The sequence below is a fragment of the Pleurodeles waltl genome, chromosome 12, assembly GCF_031143425.1.
Source record: "Pleurodeles waltl isolate 20211129_DDA chromosome 12, aPleWal1.hap1.20221129, whole genome shotgun sequence".
In the NCBI taxonomy this organism is placed as follows: domain Eukaryota; kingdom Metazoa; phylum Chordata; class Amphibia; order Caudata; family Salamandridae; genus Pleurodeles; species Pleurodeles waltl.
Genome location: NC_090451.1, coordinates 86553468 through 86572991, shown reverse-complemented (window position 1 = coordinate 86572991; position 19524 = coordinate 86553468). Strand labels below are relative to the sequence as shown.

General features: G+C 46.2%; 1 protein-coding gene across 1 annotated transcript in view; it reads left to right on the top strand.

Moving 5' to 3' along the window:
* The first annotated feature begins 9332 nt into the window (after positions 1-9332).
* The window catches only part of LOC138267465 (C-type lectin domain family 4 member E-like), a 49312-nt gene continuing 39120 nt past the window's right edge, over positions 9333-19524 (top strand). Inside the window, exon 1 of the mRNA XM_069216414.1 lies at positions 9333-9449. Within this exon, the coding sequence (XP_069072515.1) occupies positions 9401-9449 (49 nt within the window). The 5' untranslated portion in view covers positions 9333-9400. The remainder of the gene's footprint in view (positions 9450-19524) is intronic.

The window sequence follows — 19524 nt, the reverse complement described above, 5'->3', positions numbered from 1 at the left end:
AACATAGGCTGGGACATCCCTGATGCCATGGCCACTGTTGTTTTAAATGACCCACTTGCAGGGAAATGGAGCACTGATAGCACCTGCACTTGAGGGGGGATTTCTGTGGGATGGCGGATTACTGACATCAGGTCAGGCTCCAACTGGGTACACAGTTCCTGGATTGTGGCACGGTCAAACTTGTAGGTGATGATCAAACTTCTTTCCTCCATTGTCGACAGGTCCACCAGCGGTCGGTACACCGGAGGATTCCGCCATCTCCTCACATGTCCCGGCGGACGGTGCCTATGAAGGACAACAGCGACCACAGAGTCAAACAACTCAGAGGTATGTACCCACAGTCTACACAGAACAGCATTCATACACAAAATGTGGCCTGAATTTGTGTTGTGAGACAAGGCCTAGGTATGTGTGACGCAGTTGGTAATTAGGCCATGTGGGCCCCTGAAATGGCGGCTGCCTGACCTCTAAACTGGGACAATGGGATGTGAGGTAACTGCGCTGGCGTTGTACACCATCGCGGTAGGCAGTCAAAGACCGCGGAGCAATGCTGCATTGGTTAACATTGGACACTATGGGTCCCAGGAGCCAATGACGATGTACGCCGGCGGTGATGGTACGCACCGCCGCGGACGTAACTGCCGCAGACGTGACTGCCATTTTCTAGCTGTTGAATCACTCGATACCTGATCTTTGACAGGAGAGGACCTACACTGCAAGTGCTGCTGTGACCTCGGTCTGGAAGAGACAATGGCTCGTGCGACTGGGGAAAGGGCCCCTGCCTTCACTGCAGAGGAGTTGGAGAAGCTTGTGGACTGGGTCCTCCCCCAGTACACACTACTGTACGGTCCTCCAGACGAACAGGTAAGTACACAGGGAGCATGTTGTATGGGCTATGCCTGTGTGGAGAGGGCTGGTTGTAAGAAGGAAGGGGGCACAGTTCTGTGTGCATGAAGGACTGTGAATGCATGTGCCACATGGCAAGGGTAGGGATGTGGGCCACTCACTTTGACGGTGCAGTTGGTAATGACTTCTCTTCTTCCTCTGTACATGTTATGTAGGTCAGCGCCCACCAGAAGAAGGATATTTGGCGTGCCATCGCCAAGGACATCTGGACCCTGGGGGTCCACCACAGACGGAGCACCCACTGCCATAAAAGATGGGAGGACATTCGCCGCTGGAGCAAGAAGATGGCGGAGGCTCAGCTGGGGATGGCCTCCCAAAGTGGGAGGGGTGCCTGTCGAACCATGACCCCCCTGATGTTCAGGATCCTGGCGGTCACCTACCCTGAGTTGGATGGGCGCTTGGGGGCATCACAGCAGACACAAGGGGGTGAGTACACTATCATTCAGCGGACTTTGCGCGCAGTGAAGGTGTCTGGGTGGGGGAGGAGGGCTGTGGGTTTCCCTAGGCCAGGGCTGTAGGAAAGTACCATCTTGCCTGGCATGTTACCCCCATTTTTCACGGTATATATGTTGTTTTAGTTGTATGTGTCACTGGGACCCTGCCAGCCAGGGCCCCAGTGCTCATAAGTGTGCCTGAATGTGTTACCTGTGTAGTGACTAACTGTCTCACTGAGGCTCTGCTATCCAGAACCTCAGTGGTTATGCTCTCTCATTTCTTTCAAATTGTCACTAACAGGCTAGTGACCAATTTTACCAATTTACATTGGCTTACTGGAACACCCTTATAATTCCCTAGTATATGGTACTGAGGTACCCAGGGTATTGGGGTTCCAGGAGATCCCTATGGGCTTCAGCATTTCTTTTGCCACCCATAGGGAGCTCTGACAATTCTTACACAGGCCTGCCACTGCAGCCTGAGTGAAATAACGTCCACGTTATTTCACAGCCATTTACCACTGCACTTAAGTAACTTATAAGTCACCTATATGTCTAACCTTTACCTGGTAAAGGTTAGGTGCAAAGTTACTTAGTGTGAGGGCACCCTGGCACTAGCCAAGGTGCCCCCACATTGTTCAGGGCAAATTCCCCGGACTTTGTGAGTGCAGGGACACCATTACACGCGTGCACTACACATAGGTCACTACCTATGTGTAGCTTCACAATGGTAACTCCGAATATGGCCATGTAACATGTCTATGATCATGGAATTGCCCCCTGTATACCATCCTGGCATAGTTGGCACAATCCCATGATCCCAGTGGTCTGTAGCACAGACCCTGGTACTGCCAAACTGCCTTTTCAGGGGTTTCCCTGCAGCTGCTGCTGCTGCCAACCCCTCAGACAGGTTTCTGCCCTCCTGGGGTCCAGCCAGGCTTGTCCCAGGATGGCAGAACAAAGGACTTCCTCTGAGAGAGGGTGTTACACCCTCTCCCTTTGGAAAATGGTGTGAAGGCAGGGGAGGAGTAGCCTCCCCCAGCCTCTGGAAATGCTTTCATGGGCACAGATGGTGCACATTTCTGCATAAGCCAGTCTACACCGGTTCAGGGACCCCTTAGCCCTGCTCTGGCGTGAAACTGGACAAAGGAAAGGGGAGTGACCACTCCCCTGACCTGCACCTCCCCTGGGAGGTGCCCAGAGCTCCTCCAGTGTGCTCCAAACCTCTGCCATCTTGGAAACAGAGGTGCTGCTGGCACACTGGACTGCTCTGAGTGGCCAGGGCCAGCAGGTGACGTCAGAGACTCCTTCTGATAGGCTCCTTCAGGTGTTGCTAGCCTATCTTCTCTCCTAAGTAGCCAAACCCTCTTTTCTGGATATTTAGGGTCTCTGCTTTGGGGATTTCCTTAGATAACGAATGCAAGAGCTCATCAGAGTTCCTCTGCATCTCTCTCTTCACCTTCTGCCAAGGAATCGACTGCTGACCGCGCTGGAAGCCTGCAAAACTGCAACAAAGTAGAGAAGACGACTACTGCAACTCTGTAATGCTGATCCTGCCGCCTTCTCGACTGTTTTCCTGGTGGTGCATGCTGTGGGGGTAGTCTGCCTCCTCTCTGCACTAGAAGCTCCGAAGAAATCTCCCGTGGGCCGACGGAATCGTCCCCCTGCAACCGCAGGCACCAAAGAACTGCATTACCGGTAGCCTGGGTCTCCTCTCAGCACGATGAGCGAGGTCCCTTGAATCCAGCAACTATGTCCAAGTGACTCCCACAGTCCAGTGACTCTTCAGTCCAAGTTTGGTGGAGGTAAGTCCTTGCCTCCCACGCCAGACTGCATTGCTGGGAACCGCAACTTTTGCAGCTACTCCGGCCTCTGTGCACTTCCGGCAGAAATCCTTTGTGCACAGCCAAGCCTGGGTTCACGGCATTCTAACCTGCATTGCACGACTTTCTAAGTTGTCCTCCGGCGACGTGGGACTCCTTCGCGCAACTTCGGGTGAGCACCGTTTCACTCTTCTTTGTAGTGCCTGTTCCATCACTTCTGCGGGTGCTGCCTGCTTGTAAGAGGGCTCCTTGTCTTGCTCCATGCCCCCTCTGTCCCCAGACGCAATTGGCGACATCCTGGTCCCACCTGGGCCACAGCAGCATCCAAAAACCCTAACTGCACAATTTGCAGCTAGCAAGGCTTGTTGGCGGTCTTTCGGCAGGAAAACACTTCTGCACGACTCTCCACGGCGTGGTGGATCCATCCTCCAAAGGGGAAGTCTCTAGCCCTTGTCGTTCCTGCAGAATCCTCAGCTTCTACTGTCCAGTAGCAGCTTCCTTGCACCCACAGCTGGCATTTCCTGGGCATCTGCCCATCTCCGACTTGCTTGTGACTTTTGGACTTGGTCCCCTTGTTCCACAGGTACCCTCGACTGGAAATCCATTGTTGTTGCATTGCTGGTTTGTGTCTTTCCTGCAGAATTCCCCTATCACGACTTCTATGTCCTTTGGGGAACTTTAGTGCACTTTGCACTCACTTTTCAGGGTCTTGGGGTGGGCTATTTTTCTAACCCTTACTATTTTCTAATAGTCCCAGCTACCCACTACAAGGTCACATAGGTTTGGGGTCCATTCGTGGTTCGCATTCCACTTTTGGAGTATATGGTTTGTGTTGCCCCTATCCTTATGTGCCCCCATTGCATCCTATTGTAACTATACATTGTTTGCACTGTTTTCTAATACTATTACTGCATATTTTGGTATTGTGTACATATATCTTGTGTATATTTGCTATCCTCATACTGAGGGTACACTCTAAGATACTTTGGCATATTGTCATAAAAATAAAGTACCTTTATTTTTAGTATATCTGTGTATTGTGTTTTCTTATGATATTGTGCAAGTGACACTTGTGGTACTGTAGGAACTTCACTCGTCTCCTAGTTCAGCCTAAGCTGCTCTGCTAAGCTACCATTATCTATCAGCCTATGCTGCTAGACACCCTATACACTAATAAGGGATAACTGGGCCTGGTGCAAGGTGTAAGTACCCCTTGGTACTCACTAGAAGCCAGTCCAGCCTCCTACAAGGGCGAGTTCTGTAGGCAAGGCCCCTCCGTAAGGCAGGCCATGTGGCACCCCACCCCACCTCTGTAGAGTGCCAAGTACAGGTATTCATGCCCCTGTGTCATCTATGTATGCAGATGTCGTCCATAGCCTTGTAGGCCATTTCCCAGGAAGTGCATCTGTAGAGCCCAACAGCGCGACGTAGTGCAGGGGGCTGCTGTGTCTGTATTGTCCGCCAACGGTAGCGGTAAGCCATGCACTCAACCTGTCTTTCTTCTGTCGTCCCCCCCCTTTTTGTGGTCTCCCTGTTCTTGTGTGCATTAGCATCATCAGACGGAGGTACAGTGGCACCAGAGCACGAGGGAGCTGCATCCCACATGGCCATGGAGGGCCACACTACGGACTCAGAATACACCAGTGGGACGGAGGGCGAGGGGAGCACCACGGCGGTCACAAGATCTGCAACCAGAAACACGGACTCATCCTCCGATGGGAGCTCCCTTGTGGTGGCTGCAACATCTGTGCCCCCCACTTCTAGAGGTAGAGCCGCCACCCCCCCTACCAGCACCGATTTCCCAACAGCCCCTCTGCCTTCGCCCGTGCCCCTTCACCCAGGAGGGTGGGCATCACCTTCGCCCCAGGCACCTCAGCCCCTGCCCCTGTCACCTCTGCTGCCCTCAGTGAGGAGGCCATTGACCTCCTCAGGTCCCTCACTGTTGGGCAGTCTGCCATTTTGAATGCCATCCAGGGTGTAGAAAGGGAGTTGCAACACAAACATGCATTCCTGGAGGGCATTCATTCTGGTCAGGCTTCCCTTCATCGAACCCTTCAAACTCTGGCCTCAGCACTGATGGCAGCCATTGTCCCTGTCTCTAGCCTCCCCCCTCCAACTTCCTCCACCCAGACCCAATCCCCTGTACCTCTGTCTATCCCAAGCACACCATCAGACCAGCCTGCACACACCTTACCACACAAGGGAAGCTCAGGCAAACATAAGCACCGCACATCCCACAGGCACTCACACAAGCATCTCACACATACAGACACACCAACATCCACTGCCTCCACTGTGTCCCCCTCCTCCTCGTCTCCCTCCTAACTCCCAGTCTCGTCTACACTCACACCTGCATGCACTACCACTACAGCCACTACGTCCCGCACTAGCACACCGACCACCACACCCCACTCATGTGCACTCACCACCCCCACTACCATTTCCACGTCCCCTGTGTCCTCTCCCAGTGTGTCTGTGACGCCCCCTCTGAAGATACACAAACGCAGGCACACACCCACCTAACAGCCCTCCACCTTACAACAGCCTCCAGCCCATGCACCTGTCATTTAACTTTTGTAATGAATACTATGAGACAAACTTTAAGAGTGAACATCAGAAAACATCCACTCAAGCATTTGAAGAATCTCCTTTCTGACATTTGTATGATTTACTTTGAATATTCGCTTAAGTTGCTATGATGTTAAAGTAAATGCTTCATTCAAGCAGAGCCTAAAGCTCTTGAAATTTCCCTAAATATGAGTCCAGGTTTTATTATACAATTCCAGCCCCTAAGCTGATCACCTGTACTTGCTGAAACTGTGGACTAGCGGAAGCTTAGTAGTGGATAGACAGTTCACCTAATTCTAGTACTTACCAAAAGTCACTAATATAGCATTATGTTACCAGCAAATAATTTTGTTTCTATCTACAGGATTGCACCGTCAGATAGCTTGCAATCTCAAAAACCCTTATCTGTATACCTAAAACTCTGCAATAAACAAATTGACCCTGCCTTAAAACGTCAAATTGTTGCCTCACGTAGGGGATAATTCAGTCCTGATGAAAGTCAACTTACCTTTTTATGCAATTAGTAATTTACTTAGATGTGTATTTTTTTTAAATTGCAGAAGACAAACCAAAGGCAATAAAATTCATATGGAAGTTTTATTTCCAATAGCTCAGGTACCTCAGATCCCTAACGCAAAAGTGTAAGTGTTCTCATTCGAGTGGTTGAAACCATCCCAAACAGAAACAATGTTGAACATAGGGCTCTATGATGACACAGGCCACTGATTGTGGGTGAGGGCTACTATTTTCAATAACTAGTGGTTGTGATCTAAACAAAAGCTCATAACACGCCTCACCATGGGATTGTAGAAGCCTAGCCATTCTGATGTGTAATGTTGTATTGTAGAGAGCAAGTATGAGCAAGCTAGTGTTCCTCTCCTTATTTTGTGTATATAATCTCACTAAACAACAATGACCAATAACCACTGAATCAAGCACTAACCTTAGGTTTTGAAGAAGCGTGCTGCCTGCGTAAAACCCTTTGTTGCCTTCTAAAGAGTAGCAAGCGCTATATGGGTGCAAATACAACTGCAATACAAGCATCAGACTTCACAGATATGATAGAATAGGTAAAACTGTGAATCCCCCAATTTCATACTTGTCTATTCAGGAGCCACTTTGCAGTTCTAGTTGTCAATGGCATCAGGACATAGTATATAGGAAGTAATCAGAGAAGTGAGTTTGATACCTGTCTCAAGTGGATGAAAATGTGGAACCATCAGGAGAGGGAGGTGGGGGAGTGAGAGAGGTTGAGAGAGACAGAGAGATAGCTCAGTCTCAATATCTGGATCTTCCCCATAATCTTATGATCAGGACTCACAGACCTCATATTGCTATACAGCTCTCTATTTGAGATTGCAGATTGAGAAACTGACTTGCAAAATTTGTCTCTCTCAAGTGACTGACTACAACTTCTGCACTTCCCTCAGCCAGAGGTTAGAGAAAACAAAGTGACCGCTGGTGGAGACATGCCTTTGGTCAGGTTGAGGAGTAGATGGTGAAGGATTTCAGAGGTAGTTGGGGGGGGATGTTGAGAAATAAGGAGTTGGCTGTCTCAGAAGCCTTGAGACATTCAAATTTGCAAAACACAAAATATAGAAGAACACATGTACAACTGCAAAATGCTATACTTTTAAACTTTGCTCCAATTGTGAACCAAAGTATACAAAAAAAGAGTGGGCCAGGTCCTCCATGAACCTGAATACAAGCAGCATGAAATCAGTTTCACCCTGGGTTTTGGGTCGACGGCTGCTTGTGTTCTGCTTTGGAAAGGTCCTGTCTTGGCTTTTCCATCTGGACTATTCCTATTGGAGCAAGATCAAGGCTGATTTGAATGTGGCTGGGTCTACTCCATTGTGGCATGGTGAGTTAAAAAAGATGCACTCCGATGCGACCCAGAGTAATTACCAATGGCTGACATTAATTCAAGCATCCTATCCATCACTATTTTGTATTGTCATTGTGACCTCCTAAGTATGATAGGTGTGCCTAGACGTGAGTTCCATGCCGCTATCTGACTGTAACTAATCTGCACCCCACTGAAGGGCCAAATTTAGGTTTGATCTGAAAAAATTGAGAGTGGTTTTATTATGAATTTCTCGAACAACAAAGGAATATTGATATACAATTCAAGATGAGTTGCAATTGTTCTTCTTCTGGGTGTACTGACCAAATGATAGCTGTTCTTTCTAACAGAATGGCTAACTACATAAAGTATTTCTTCTATGTTTAATGGCATAATGAGTAGGTCTTGCTTTACTGTTCACACTTGAAAAAGGCATACACTGGAACATGTGGACATTCTTCTTTTACCAGTCAGCATGGTCTACATTTATATGACTAGTGTCATTTCAAGTCAACTCTAAAAACGTTGGTTTGACTTTATTTAGTTGAGATAAAAAGCCATTTTTCGAATAGTTACAAATACCAGCATGTTGATAAACGACTTACAACAACAGTGAGTAACACTACCTTAAAACTTTGGAGCTTTCAATAGTGGGTAACAAACCCACATTCATAACTCACAACTATCCAGATGTATGCAATGCTCGTAAAAATAAATGTGACTCGAAAAACACATTTTGCAGCCAGTGTACTAAAAAATGTATGTTCGTCCATTTAGTACTACAAAGCAGATATCAGGTCATAGTACAGTCTAAACAGTGGGAAAAACATGTTAACTGAATTACAGATTGGATTAGTTAATGACTTTACAGAGAAAACAACTCTACTATTAGCAACAGAGTATTTTATTCTGATTTTATTACAATTCATGTATTTAACACCTTGTATTCCTCTTGTGATGAAATACCTGTATATGTAACGTCTACACATGATAAATAATGTGGTTTAAGCCATACATTCAGTTCTACTGCGGGTAAGATCCTATTGGTTACCTTTGCTGGTGGAAGGGAGGGACACCTGGATCCAATCAGGGCTTTACTTTCCATGAGCCACTGCGCCAACCCACGCTCAACAATGGTAATTGATAGCACTTTACACTCCACAAAGAAATCTTAGCAGGCAAACAGTAAAAGTGTTCCCTGTGTAAGTGTAAGGAAGAGTCTTGAATTGGATGCAAGGAAACAAATGTAAGGGATTTCTTTTTTGTGAATTTGGCCTACAGTGACCAAGTAATGGACACAAAGTTTTGTTTCTTAGCCATGACAAAGACCGAGAAAAAGAAGATGCAGTCAACAAAGAATCTGGTGGATTTAGGGCTGGTGATCAGCCTTCTACTGCTCGCTACGTTGTGTGCCCGTGTAATACTCTGTAAGTAAAATTCACAGTCTTTGAAAAATATCACAGAGATGTAATGAATTACTTGGAAATTACACTTTCTCAAAGTCCCTGCTGATTATGCTGGAGTACAATGTAATCAAATTAGCATCATCAAATCACCTTTTGTTGCCTATTTTGTCGCCCTCTTACTTTACTTTCATTCAATACCTTTTATCCCTTTCGTAGTTCAATTAAGGAGACAGTGTGTGCCTGTACCTATTATTTTTGAACCAGAGATTATTTGACATGAAATATTATCCTTTAAATAAAATTTAGTTCAAGGCACTAATACTCCTTTCCCCAATCTTCTTAGATTCAGTAGTTACTGCAAGAGCCCAGGTCACCCAGGAAAAGTTGGCCCAACTGGAGAAGAATCTCAGTCTGGCAATGAAGTACATCAGGTGCAAAGATAGAACTTCTGGCACTGATTGTGGAGGTAAGTACTCTAGCATGGACCAGGATGTGTACTGTGCTACAGACAAACGAGAGTCACAAGCAGGTCTGCAAATTTTGAATGCCAGACCTATGCTGAATGGACAAGACAGCAGCTCTGAACTCTTCCATAAAGAACATTCTTTACAAAATGGGACTACTGTTACTGTCTGTAGCACACATCCCCATAAAAAGTGGACAAAATTCAAAGGTTTGTTTCAGGCATGTCTGAAAAGGAATTTATGAACTACACAAGAGTGTTCTGTTTCAGAAAAGCTTTAAAAATATTTCCAAATTATTATTCAAGACCAATAGTGCTAATCTGAGTGTTGTGCATCCAACAGCTCCAAGATGAGTTTGAGTGCATATTATTCTCTACAAACCCCTTCAAAAATGCAAACACCAGAAAATGCAAACACCAGAAAATACTTAAGAATACTGCACACTCCCAAAGTTCATTGTTCTCTGCATGTCAAATCACATAATTGTCTACTAAAAAAATGGTGCACCATTCCACACAGCTGCTTTCAGGGCTAAATGGTCTGACATGGAGTGTGAAAGGCTCATGGACTGAGAAAAGAAACAGAGTCCAAGTACAAGTATTTGGAGCAAACCATACATCTGTCAGACTACTACGCACTGACTAAAGAGCTCCTTTGGATTGTCCTGATTGTTGCCAGAGTCCTTACAAGTCCATAGTGACTTGATGGAATTGGCCTGTTGCTTTGATTTTGAGTTTTGTAATTTTCGGCTGGAGTCTGATATTGTTCTGGCTCGGGTGTGCATGCATTAGGGATGGTGAACTTCTCAGAAAGACTTTCCATGAGTGTAGAGTGATATGCCCTTATTTCCTAAGACCCTTGATGATGCATGTTATGGTGTGAAGAATGCCCTGGAGGGCAATGTAGGAGATTGTTGCCACCACCCAGACACAAAAGAACACGGACTTGACCAGCAGCTCTGAAGTAAACCTCTGGGAGGAAATAGTTCACTCTCTTTGGAAGAAAGAGATGGTTCCAGGTTCTTTTTGATTCCTAGCAATGTGTTCCTTGTGGATACGTTCTGTGTCCTGTGTGTATCCGAGTGTCTTGGCATTGGGTGAAACTTGTGGCATGAATAAGTCCAAGTTCACATTGTTGTGCCAGGATTTGACTAGTCCAAGGTCATGTTGTTGTGCCAGGATTTCACTAGCGGATGCAAGTTGTTGCGGGCGCACATACGAATTCTGTTGTGGAGGGCATGAGCTTGAAGGAGGTGCTGGACATCCAGGTTTGTATGGGGTGCAGGAGAAACTTGAAGCATTGGGTGTTTGGAGTGGAGGACAGTGTCAAGCACAATTATTTGTTGTTGACGTATTGGTTTATCTTGATGCTGTTATCAGTTAGTGGGTATTGAGGGCTCATATGGAGGTAGAGAATGATGGCTGAAATGAGGAATCCCTAGGTCACATTGCAGGCGATAGGGAGCTTCTGGAACATGGAGGAGAACAGATGAACCAGCTGCACCAGGAGAAACAGTGAAGAACGTGGCCTGTGTATACCAATCAAGACTTTTGGGTGCTGATGAGAGTTAGATGGTTGACAGTTTGGAAGGCAGATGAAAGGTTGAGTAATAAGAAGAGACATGGGCCATCTCTATCTTTGACCAGGAAGGTATTGTGGATGATGTTTAAGGTAGCTGGCGCAGTGTTGCAGATTGTTGCTGTTAATGTGATCTTGGAGTTGTTCCAAGAGTGGTTTTCAATGATCCTGCAGTGAAGGGTACGTAGGAGATTGATGGACCGGCATGAAGAGTTTCCAATACATCTTTAACCTTGTTTGTTTTCTTATCTATGCAGGGCAGTGACTTAGTTTAGCAGAGATTGTTTCCCTTTAGTAAGATCGGGATTCTTCATAGGATCTTCTTCCCTCTCTTTATACTACTTCAGCAGGAATCAGGGAGTGTCATGAAAACCTCCTCTTTGCTCTTCACCTCCACAAATCTGATCTGTCGTGCTCAGCACACTCAGATTTGTCTGTGAGGGACCTAGTGCAAAATACTCAAAGCATCACTGCAGTTTGTCAGTTCAGAGGGCTCCTCACTTCATTGACAGTGTGTCACTCCCTTGGTCTGTGATGCAGTGAGAGGACCAGAGATCTAAATGTGTGTGAATAATTACCTGATGATTGTGGGGCACATGGTACTGCAGCTGCCAACTTCTCCAGCATACCCCTCCAGTACACAATTTCAGTGACTGACATTGCTTTAACGGGACTGTGACACTGGTTTTGCTTTAGATCACAGTTTATGCACTGATCACTCACACGTGCCTGGCCTGAAAGCACAGCCTGTGGTACCACCCAGTATTTGTTCTCGAACATCTAAATCAATGAACTTATTGGCACCTGCTCCCAGACACCTTTGTCGAGGTAGTATAGGAGGCTGGCTCTCTATATAGTGTACAGACATTATGTGCACTGTGCAGAGAGTCCAAGCAACACCACCTCAGTTTACAGAGGTGAAAACTAGACCACCTAATGCTCTAATTTCTGTGGTAGCTTGGTCATGCAGAGAGGCCAATCTTGGAGAAGTGCAAAGCATTTGTTGTACTCATAGTATGAATAAATGTGGACACACACTCAAAAAATAATTACTCAACACCAATTTACAAAAATACTTCAGATTTTTATAAAACTTTTTAAGACCAAGATTATCAAAATTGGGTAAGTACTTTTTAAGTTATGATTTTTCAAAGTTTAGAAAATGTCCTGTTTCTGTGCATAATCATGCACCATAGGAATCAATGGGAGAAATCTTCAAAAATGCAAATAAAATCAGGCTTTTTAGGCCGAGGTCATCAAGATGTCCTGTGGGCCAGCTGGAGAAGTTGAGGTGGCTCCCGGTTTTGGTGAAAGCAGCTGCTGAAAGTCTTTGGGGCTGGTGCAGGACCATGGGGGGTGGGGGCGCTTGGAAAAACAATACACAGGCTAACTTCAAGGTGAGTCCGGTGGGTCTCCTTGGAGTGTACAGTTTGTAAGGGGTGGGGGACTCTTAGGGAATAGCTGGCTCTGTGGTGCAGAGGTACGGGAGGCTGGGTGCACCCAAGAGCTGTGTGCAAAGGTGCCCTTGGAAGCAGGAGGCAAGTTACTTTGAGGGTGGATTGCAGGTTAGTATGGCCAATCTGGGGTTTGATTCTTTCACATCCTGAAGTGCCTCAACTGGTGCTTGCTTCTGGTCCTTGGAGATTCCAGAGTGTACTTTTCTTCTGGGTGTCCAACGTTGGGGGTCCAGTACCCATGGCTATTGCACGGCTCGGCCATTGGAGATTGCAGTACCACAAAACTTGGCACACTTGCAAGGTTTTTCCTCCAGGACTGTGTGGTGGAATTTGGTCTGGGTGCTGCATCTGGTTCATTGGTCAGCAGCCAGTCAGTGAACTGCACTTCACTGGTTTCTGCGTCTTTCTTGCAGGGAGTAATCCCTTCACTGTGGAGTGAGGTCCTTGCAATTTTTAGAAGATTGGAGGTCCCCTGGGGATTCTTAGAGTCCACCTGCTGTCCAGTCGACCCTTCAGCAGTGATTGTTGAGTGATGGGTGCAGCAGGCAGGGTTTGTCACCTTTTTCTTGGTGCAGCAGGACTTCTGTTTTCGAGGCTTGGGTCCTCTTTGTCACTGGCCTTCTTGAGTCTATCGAATCTGATCTGCAGGTCTAGGTATGCCCACTAAGTACTGCATTTAGTGGGTGTTTAAAGAAGTACCTAGTAGTGGTCAATGGGCCATCTACCTTGGGGTGGCTATACCCACTATGTGGCCACTTCCTGTGGGCAGAGGTTGCATCCATATTCCTGATTGGCTATTTTCCTAACATGCAAAATGGAGGAAAATGAAATGGAGGGGTCATCTCACATGCAGCACCTTAGAGGTGGTGCAGGCAGGGAATGGCCACTCCTTCAATCCTTTGTGCATTTTCCTGCTCCTGCCAAAAGTGTGGTTTTTGATCAGGGTGGCCATCTGCTGCTAGCAGCAGGACTAGGGGTCAAGTTTCAAGGGCGGCATGCCCTTTGAAGCTCACAGGCAGGGCTGTGCGCATTCCTGGGGGAAGGGGTAAAACCTCTGCCCAGGAAGGGCTTTGTCCTCTGGACCCAGAGAGCAAAGGCTCCTACCCCTGGGTTCCAGAATCTTGTCTGGTGGTGGCAGGCTGTTTGTGACCGTCCAGCAGCCATGCCAGGGTCAGCTATGCCAGGGTTATTTAGCTTTGGCAGAGCTCGCCGCTACGGTGGGCCCTGGGTACATTTTGCAATAAATTAAATACTGCTACCAGTTTGGATTTATTGTTCTGAGTTGTTTGATACCAAACAACCCAGGGTTCAGAGTGGCCATCATGTAGATGTGAAACTTGTACTGACCAGGCCTGAAAAGCCTGCAAGAGGGGTAGTTTACCTATATTGCATGCAGTGTGTAGTGGTAGTGGACAGGTCACATAGACTGTGTGCTTTAAAACACAAGGGGGGGGTAAAGGAGAATTGGGCGGTCCAGTGTACGTTCTCCCAATAATATGCAAATATAAAGTGGTACACTGTTCCGAATAAGAGGAAAGAAAAGGAGTCCTGAAATTCAGGAGCAATGGTCCTCACACACCTTAGTTGGTGTCATGCTTCATCATCGGACAGCTCCTCGTCAGACCGGCGCTGCAATGTCTGACGGGCACCCCCCGAAGGGGGGCTCTTTGCCGGAGATATTAGGTCCCACGGCATCATCGAATATATAAAAAGATCTCCGGCAAAGAGCCCCCCTTCGGGGGGTGCCCGTCAGACATTGCAGCGCCGGTCTGACGAGGAGCTGTCCGATGATGAAGCATGACACCAACTAAGGTGTGTGAGGACCATTGCTCCTGAATTTCAGGACTCCTTTTCTTTCCTCTTATTCGGAACAGTGTACCACTTTATATTTGCATATTATTGGGAGAACGTACACTGGACCGCCCAATTCTCCTTTCCCCCCCCTTGTGTTTTAAAGTATTTAGTACAGCGGTTTCGCTGTGGGGTGTCAATTTGAGAATTTCACTGAGATTTCTAACATGGATAATTTTCAAGGTCTCAGCTTTGATGAAGATATAGTGTCAGCTATTTTGCAGACTCCCTCCATTCTGACTAATGATGGTGCGGGACCATCTGGCCCCACCAAAGAGGAATGGGATAAACTGTCCTCACTCAAACGTGACTTGGTTAAAACAGTCCTCCATGGGACTATTATGACCGAATACCTCAGGGCTAATATAGCCCCTAATGGACTACTTGTGTCCAATATGCCCAGGATCTTCCTACAAGACCTGGCCTTTAGGAAGGACTGGGCCCAGATTGCATGGAAGTGCACCCGGGACTGGCTGGTCCTTATCATCAATACTTCCAGACGATTAGCGGAATCCTTAGCCATACAGATTACCCTTATGGAGAACACACTCAAAACCACTATCTCCATAACAGCATTCAAAAGCCGATTAGCAGAAATTACCGCTGACCTTAATAATACCAAAGAGTTCCTAACACAACAGAAGATCACTAAGCTACAGAAAGACATTAATAGATTCAATAGAGAGAAGGTCTATCCCTATGTCAAAGAAGATTACACAGGTGATATACCTTCCGTTTCATCAGATGATTCCTCTATATCTGGTCGAAAACCTCGCAAATATAGCCATAGCTCATCCTCTGATGGATGGAGCACGGAAGACGAAAGATCCCAACCTTATTACAACTTCCCACAATACCACCAGGGTCCCCTGATGGCATGGCAACACCCCTTCCCCTTTTACCAACCCCGACCAATGCCACCTTTTGGGCCTTTTTTAGGCCAAGGCAGGGGCAGAGGAAGAGGCAGAAGACGAGGAAGAGGAAGACAAGTCCATTGGTCACAGGAGGAACCACAGATGGTCACACGGAGCCAGGGCAAAACCCCTCCAGCAAAGATCTAGTGGTAAATCTGTCCTCTAGGCCTTTGTCCTCCGATGAAACTAAGGTACTGAACAAAGGTTTGGGATATGTCCCCACTCCTAAGGAGGATCCTTTTCGCTTACAATGCGAACTTTCTCGGTTCTTTAGAAAAATACGCTTGCAATTCTTCTTTAAAGACAGACCTACCACTGATTCCCCTGAGGACTCCGGCCTTAGAAAACCTTCCAAGTTCATACCCCCACATACATCAATGCCTTGCGAGGTCCTGGCTTTCGAGAAAGCAGTCACCTCCGACATATTAAATATACGTCCACAACGCAGATTTACTAACCTGTCTAAAATTGAGAATGAGGCACTTCGAACTCTGGCAGCTGAAACTAATATCACTATTAAACCAGCAGACAAGGGAGGCGCCATCGTTGTTTTGAACACAGAGGAGTACAGACAAGAGTGTCTTCGCCTCCTTGACGATGCTACCTATTATGCCCAAATTGATCAGGACCCTACGGCCTGTTTGCAAACTGAGATACGGGGCATGTTAGAAGAAGCTGTTAACAATACTTGGATATCACAAAAAGAAGCGGATTTTTTGAATACGGAAGATCCCCGTATTCCTTATTTTTACTGTCTTCCCAAAATTCACAAGGGTATTCTACCTCCACCAGGACGCCCGATAGTCTCTGGCATTGGGTCTGTTCTTGAACCACTTTCTGTATTTTGTGACCACTTTTTACGACCTCTTGTACAACGGTCCTCTACTTACCTTAGAGACACTAAAGACGTCCTCAATCTGATCAAAACCATAAACTCAACAGTGTTTGTTGATGCCCTGATCACCCTTGATGTTGAGGCTTTATACACCAACATCCCACAAGCAGCCACACTGGATGTAGTTGAGTCAGCTCTTACATCTACCAACCTAGAATCAACGACACCTGTTCACTTTATCATGCACTGTGCCAGTTTGGCCCTGACTAGGAATTTTTTCCAGTTCGAGGATAAACTCTTCCACCAGATTCATGGCACCTCGATGGGCAGTACATTCGCCCCTAGCTTAGCATGCTTGTACATGTACAATTTTGAAAAACGCTTTATCTTGCCAGAGTCTAATCCATTCTTCACAAATATTAAGCTATGGCGTCGCTACATTGACGACATCCTTGTCATTTGGCACGGACCTTTAGCCTTGGTAGACTCTTTTTCTACATGGATAAACAATCTGGATCCTTTCCTCAAATTTACCTCCTCTGTCTCTACCACTGAGGTCCCTTTTTTAGATTTGCTAATCAGCATTGAGGAAGGTCGATTAGAGACCCGCACTTTTCAAAAAGCTACAGATCGGAATAGCCTACTATTATATGATAGTCACCATCCTAAGGCACTCAGACAAAACTTACCATTTGGACAATTCCTACGCCTTCGACGGAACTGCAGCAATTTACGACTATACAACACCCAAGCTGCTGATCAACAGATCAAACTACATGACCGTCATTACCCAGAGAGAGTTATCAATACAGCTTACAAACGAGCTAAGTACAGTGATAGAGAGTCATTGTTACAACTAACTCCAAAACCCACAGACCATAAACTCACCTGTGTATCAACGTTCACTCCCTTCTCAAATACGGTGAAGAAGATAATCAATAAGAGATGGTCAGTCCTCTGCAGTGGTGGTGAAGACATTCCCAAACCTGTGTTTGCGTTTAAGAGGACCACCAACATTAAAGACATGTTGGTACATACCCGACCAAAACCTACCATCACCCCTCCTAGACAGAGGACTTTATGGGACCTTCCCCCAGTCGTGGGCCATTTTCCGTGTGGAAATTGCAACATCTGTTCACTCACCAAGCGTACAGACACTCTAGACCTTGAACCCTTCCTCACTTGGCAATTGAGGAAACACACTAACTGCAATACTCGGAATTGTGTGTATTTGATTACTTGCCCGTGTGAGCTACGATACGTAGGGATGACTACACGACCTGTGAAAATCAGGATAAATGAACATCGGAGTAATATCCGATGTGGACGCGCCACTACCAAACTCAGCATCCATTTCATTGAACTTAAACATACACCAGATGACATGTGGTGGGTGGTGCTACAGACTTGTAACTCGACAGGCACACATTCACTTTTTGAATTGGAACAACGCTGGGTGTATCGTTTGAATACCCACCGTCAGGGACTCAATGATGACATCCCTTGGTTCCACCTATCCGAATAGACAGTATGTTCATTCTGACTACGTAACCCCCCTATATATAACCTTTTTTGTTTGGATAGATTCCCTATGACGACACCTTTCATGTCAGTCTTCAACTTTGTCACCCCCGTTTTTCACCATACGATGTACAAAATTATCAGACTGTGTGATTTGATGAATGCCACGATCGATATCATTGGCATTTCTAAATGACCTGTCCTATGTCTGGTCAATCACTGCAGACTAGGCTCACTATTTGTGGCCATTTACCATTTTAAGATGGCCGACACGAACGAGGGGTTCTCACCACCTCGTTTTTATAGTCCATCGTCTATTTCCAGATATGGTTGCAACTCACTAGGAGGTTGCTAGGATACCGATTCCCCTAATTAAGACATACGCGCCTATCACGCGTTATATTTAAACTCGCCGGTCCCTGGGCTACGATCACATCCGGGACCGCGAACCCCAGGGTAGGTGTTACGGAGGACCTCGGCTACTTGAAAAGTAAGTGCCCTGACCCAGCCTCTCTTGATAGATTCTTTCGAGTGTCTTTGAAGACGTACTCAATCTTGATAGACGGTGTCTGTATCCACAAGTCTATGGGACGTTTTCTTTCTGGGCGAGTGATATAAAAAAGAGCAATTTGTTTTCCTCGTACCCGGTTCTGTTATGTACTCTATTTTTGGCCAAATGAGACGCCTTACTTTCAAGAGGTGACTTTCAGAATGTGTATACCATTCTTAGATGTATCGGTGCCATAACTTCATTTTCCTCGCATGGGCGAATTACTTTTTGATGTGTGCCACATCGCATTACCTATTAGAGTAAACAATCATTTTTTTCTACCTAAATATGGTTGTACTGAACACCCTACTTCATATTCGTTTCTAAGGGTGACGTACCAGTAATAAACTATGCATTATCTTTTTCTGCTGTGTGGATATTGTTATTTGTGTGTGTTTATGAGATACCTACACACAGTTGTGAAGTATTACTTTTGAATTTTGTTTCCACGCTATGGTTTACTGATACCCAGCTACTTTGCGGAATATCCCTTAGACTAATGTTGGACTATAACATGTGGTCCCCCATTCGGTATATGTTTTCTTTCCAACCAGATTTTCGGTAAGCCAGGCAAGAGGCCAGCGTGATCCCATGGAACCTGTTCTTTCAGTAAAGAGGGTAAGCCTCCCTATGTGTTATTAGCATGGCTTGCTTTGCACCCACCTGGTCACTGAGTGTTGCACAGTTTGTCACAATTTGTTTTCTTCATCACAAATCTATCACTCTCTAGTACTGATGGAGTGATTTTTTACAGTGCTAATTTGAGCCCTTTTTTTCCCCTGATTTAGGGTGACTAGTAGGAAAGAGAAGCCAGTCCGGTTTGACCTCAGTAAGTGACTGATGACGCCTTGACTGTGAACGATAGTCAGCAGGAGTATAGGTATATTGATATTTTGAGAGTGATTTCTTGATTTAGTAGGTCCTGAAGAAGCGTCACTGGATCCTGTGGGACCATCATAGACGCGAAACATGTCGACCGCATACTAATGAGCAGTGGATTATTTCCACCATCCTCTTTTCTTAAATGTTTTGTGTGAGTGTCCGAGCATTACCTCTGTTTCCACTCCCTACATTTTTTTTAATCTTGACCATCTCCCAATAGCAAGCAATAAATCATTGAGTGAGGGATTTGAGCCAATTTTATCCTTATCTTTCTCTCTCTTGTGGATTTGTCCTTTTCTCAGATCCATATTAGGTCCCACGGCATCATCGAATATATAAAAAGATCTCCGGCAAAGAGCCCCCCTTCGGGGGGTGCCCGTCAGACATTGCAGCGCCGGTCTGACGAGGAGCTGTCCGATGATGAAGCATGACACCAACTAAGGTGTGTGAGGACCATTGCTCCTGAATTTCAGGACTCCTTTTCTTTCC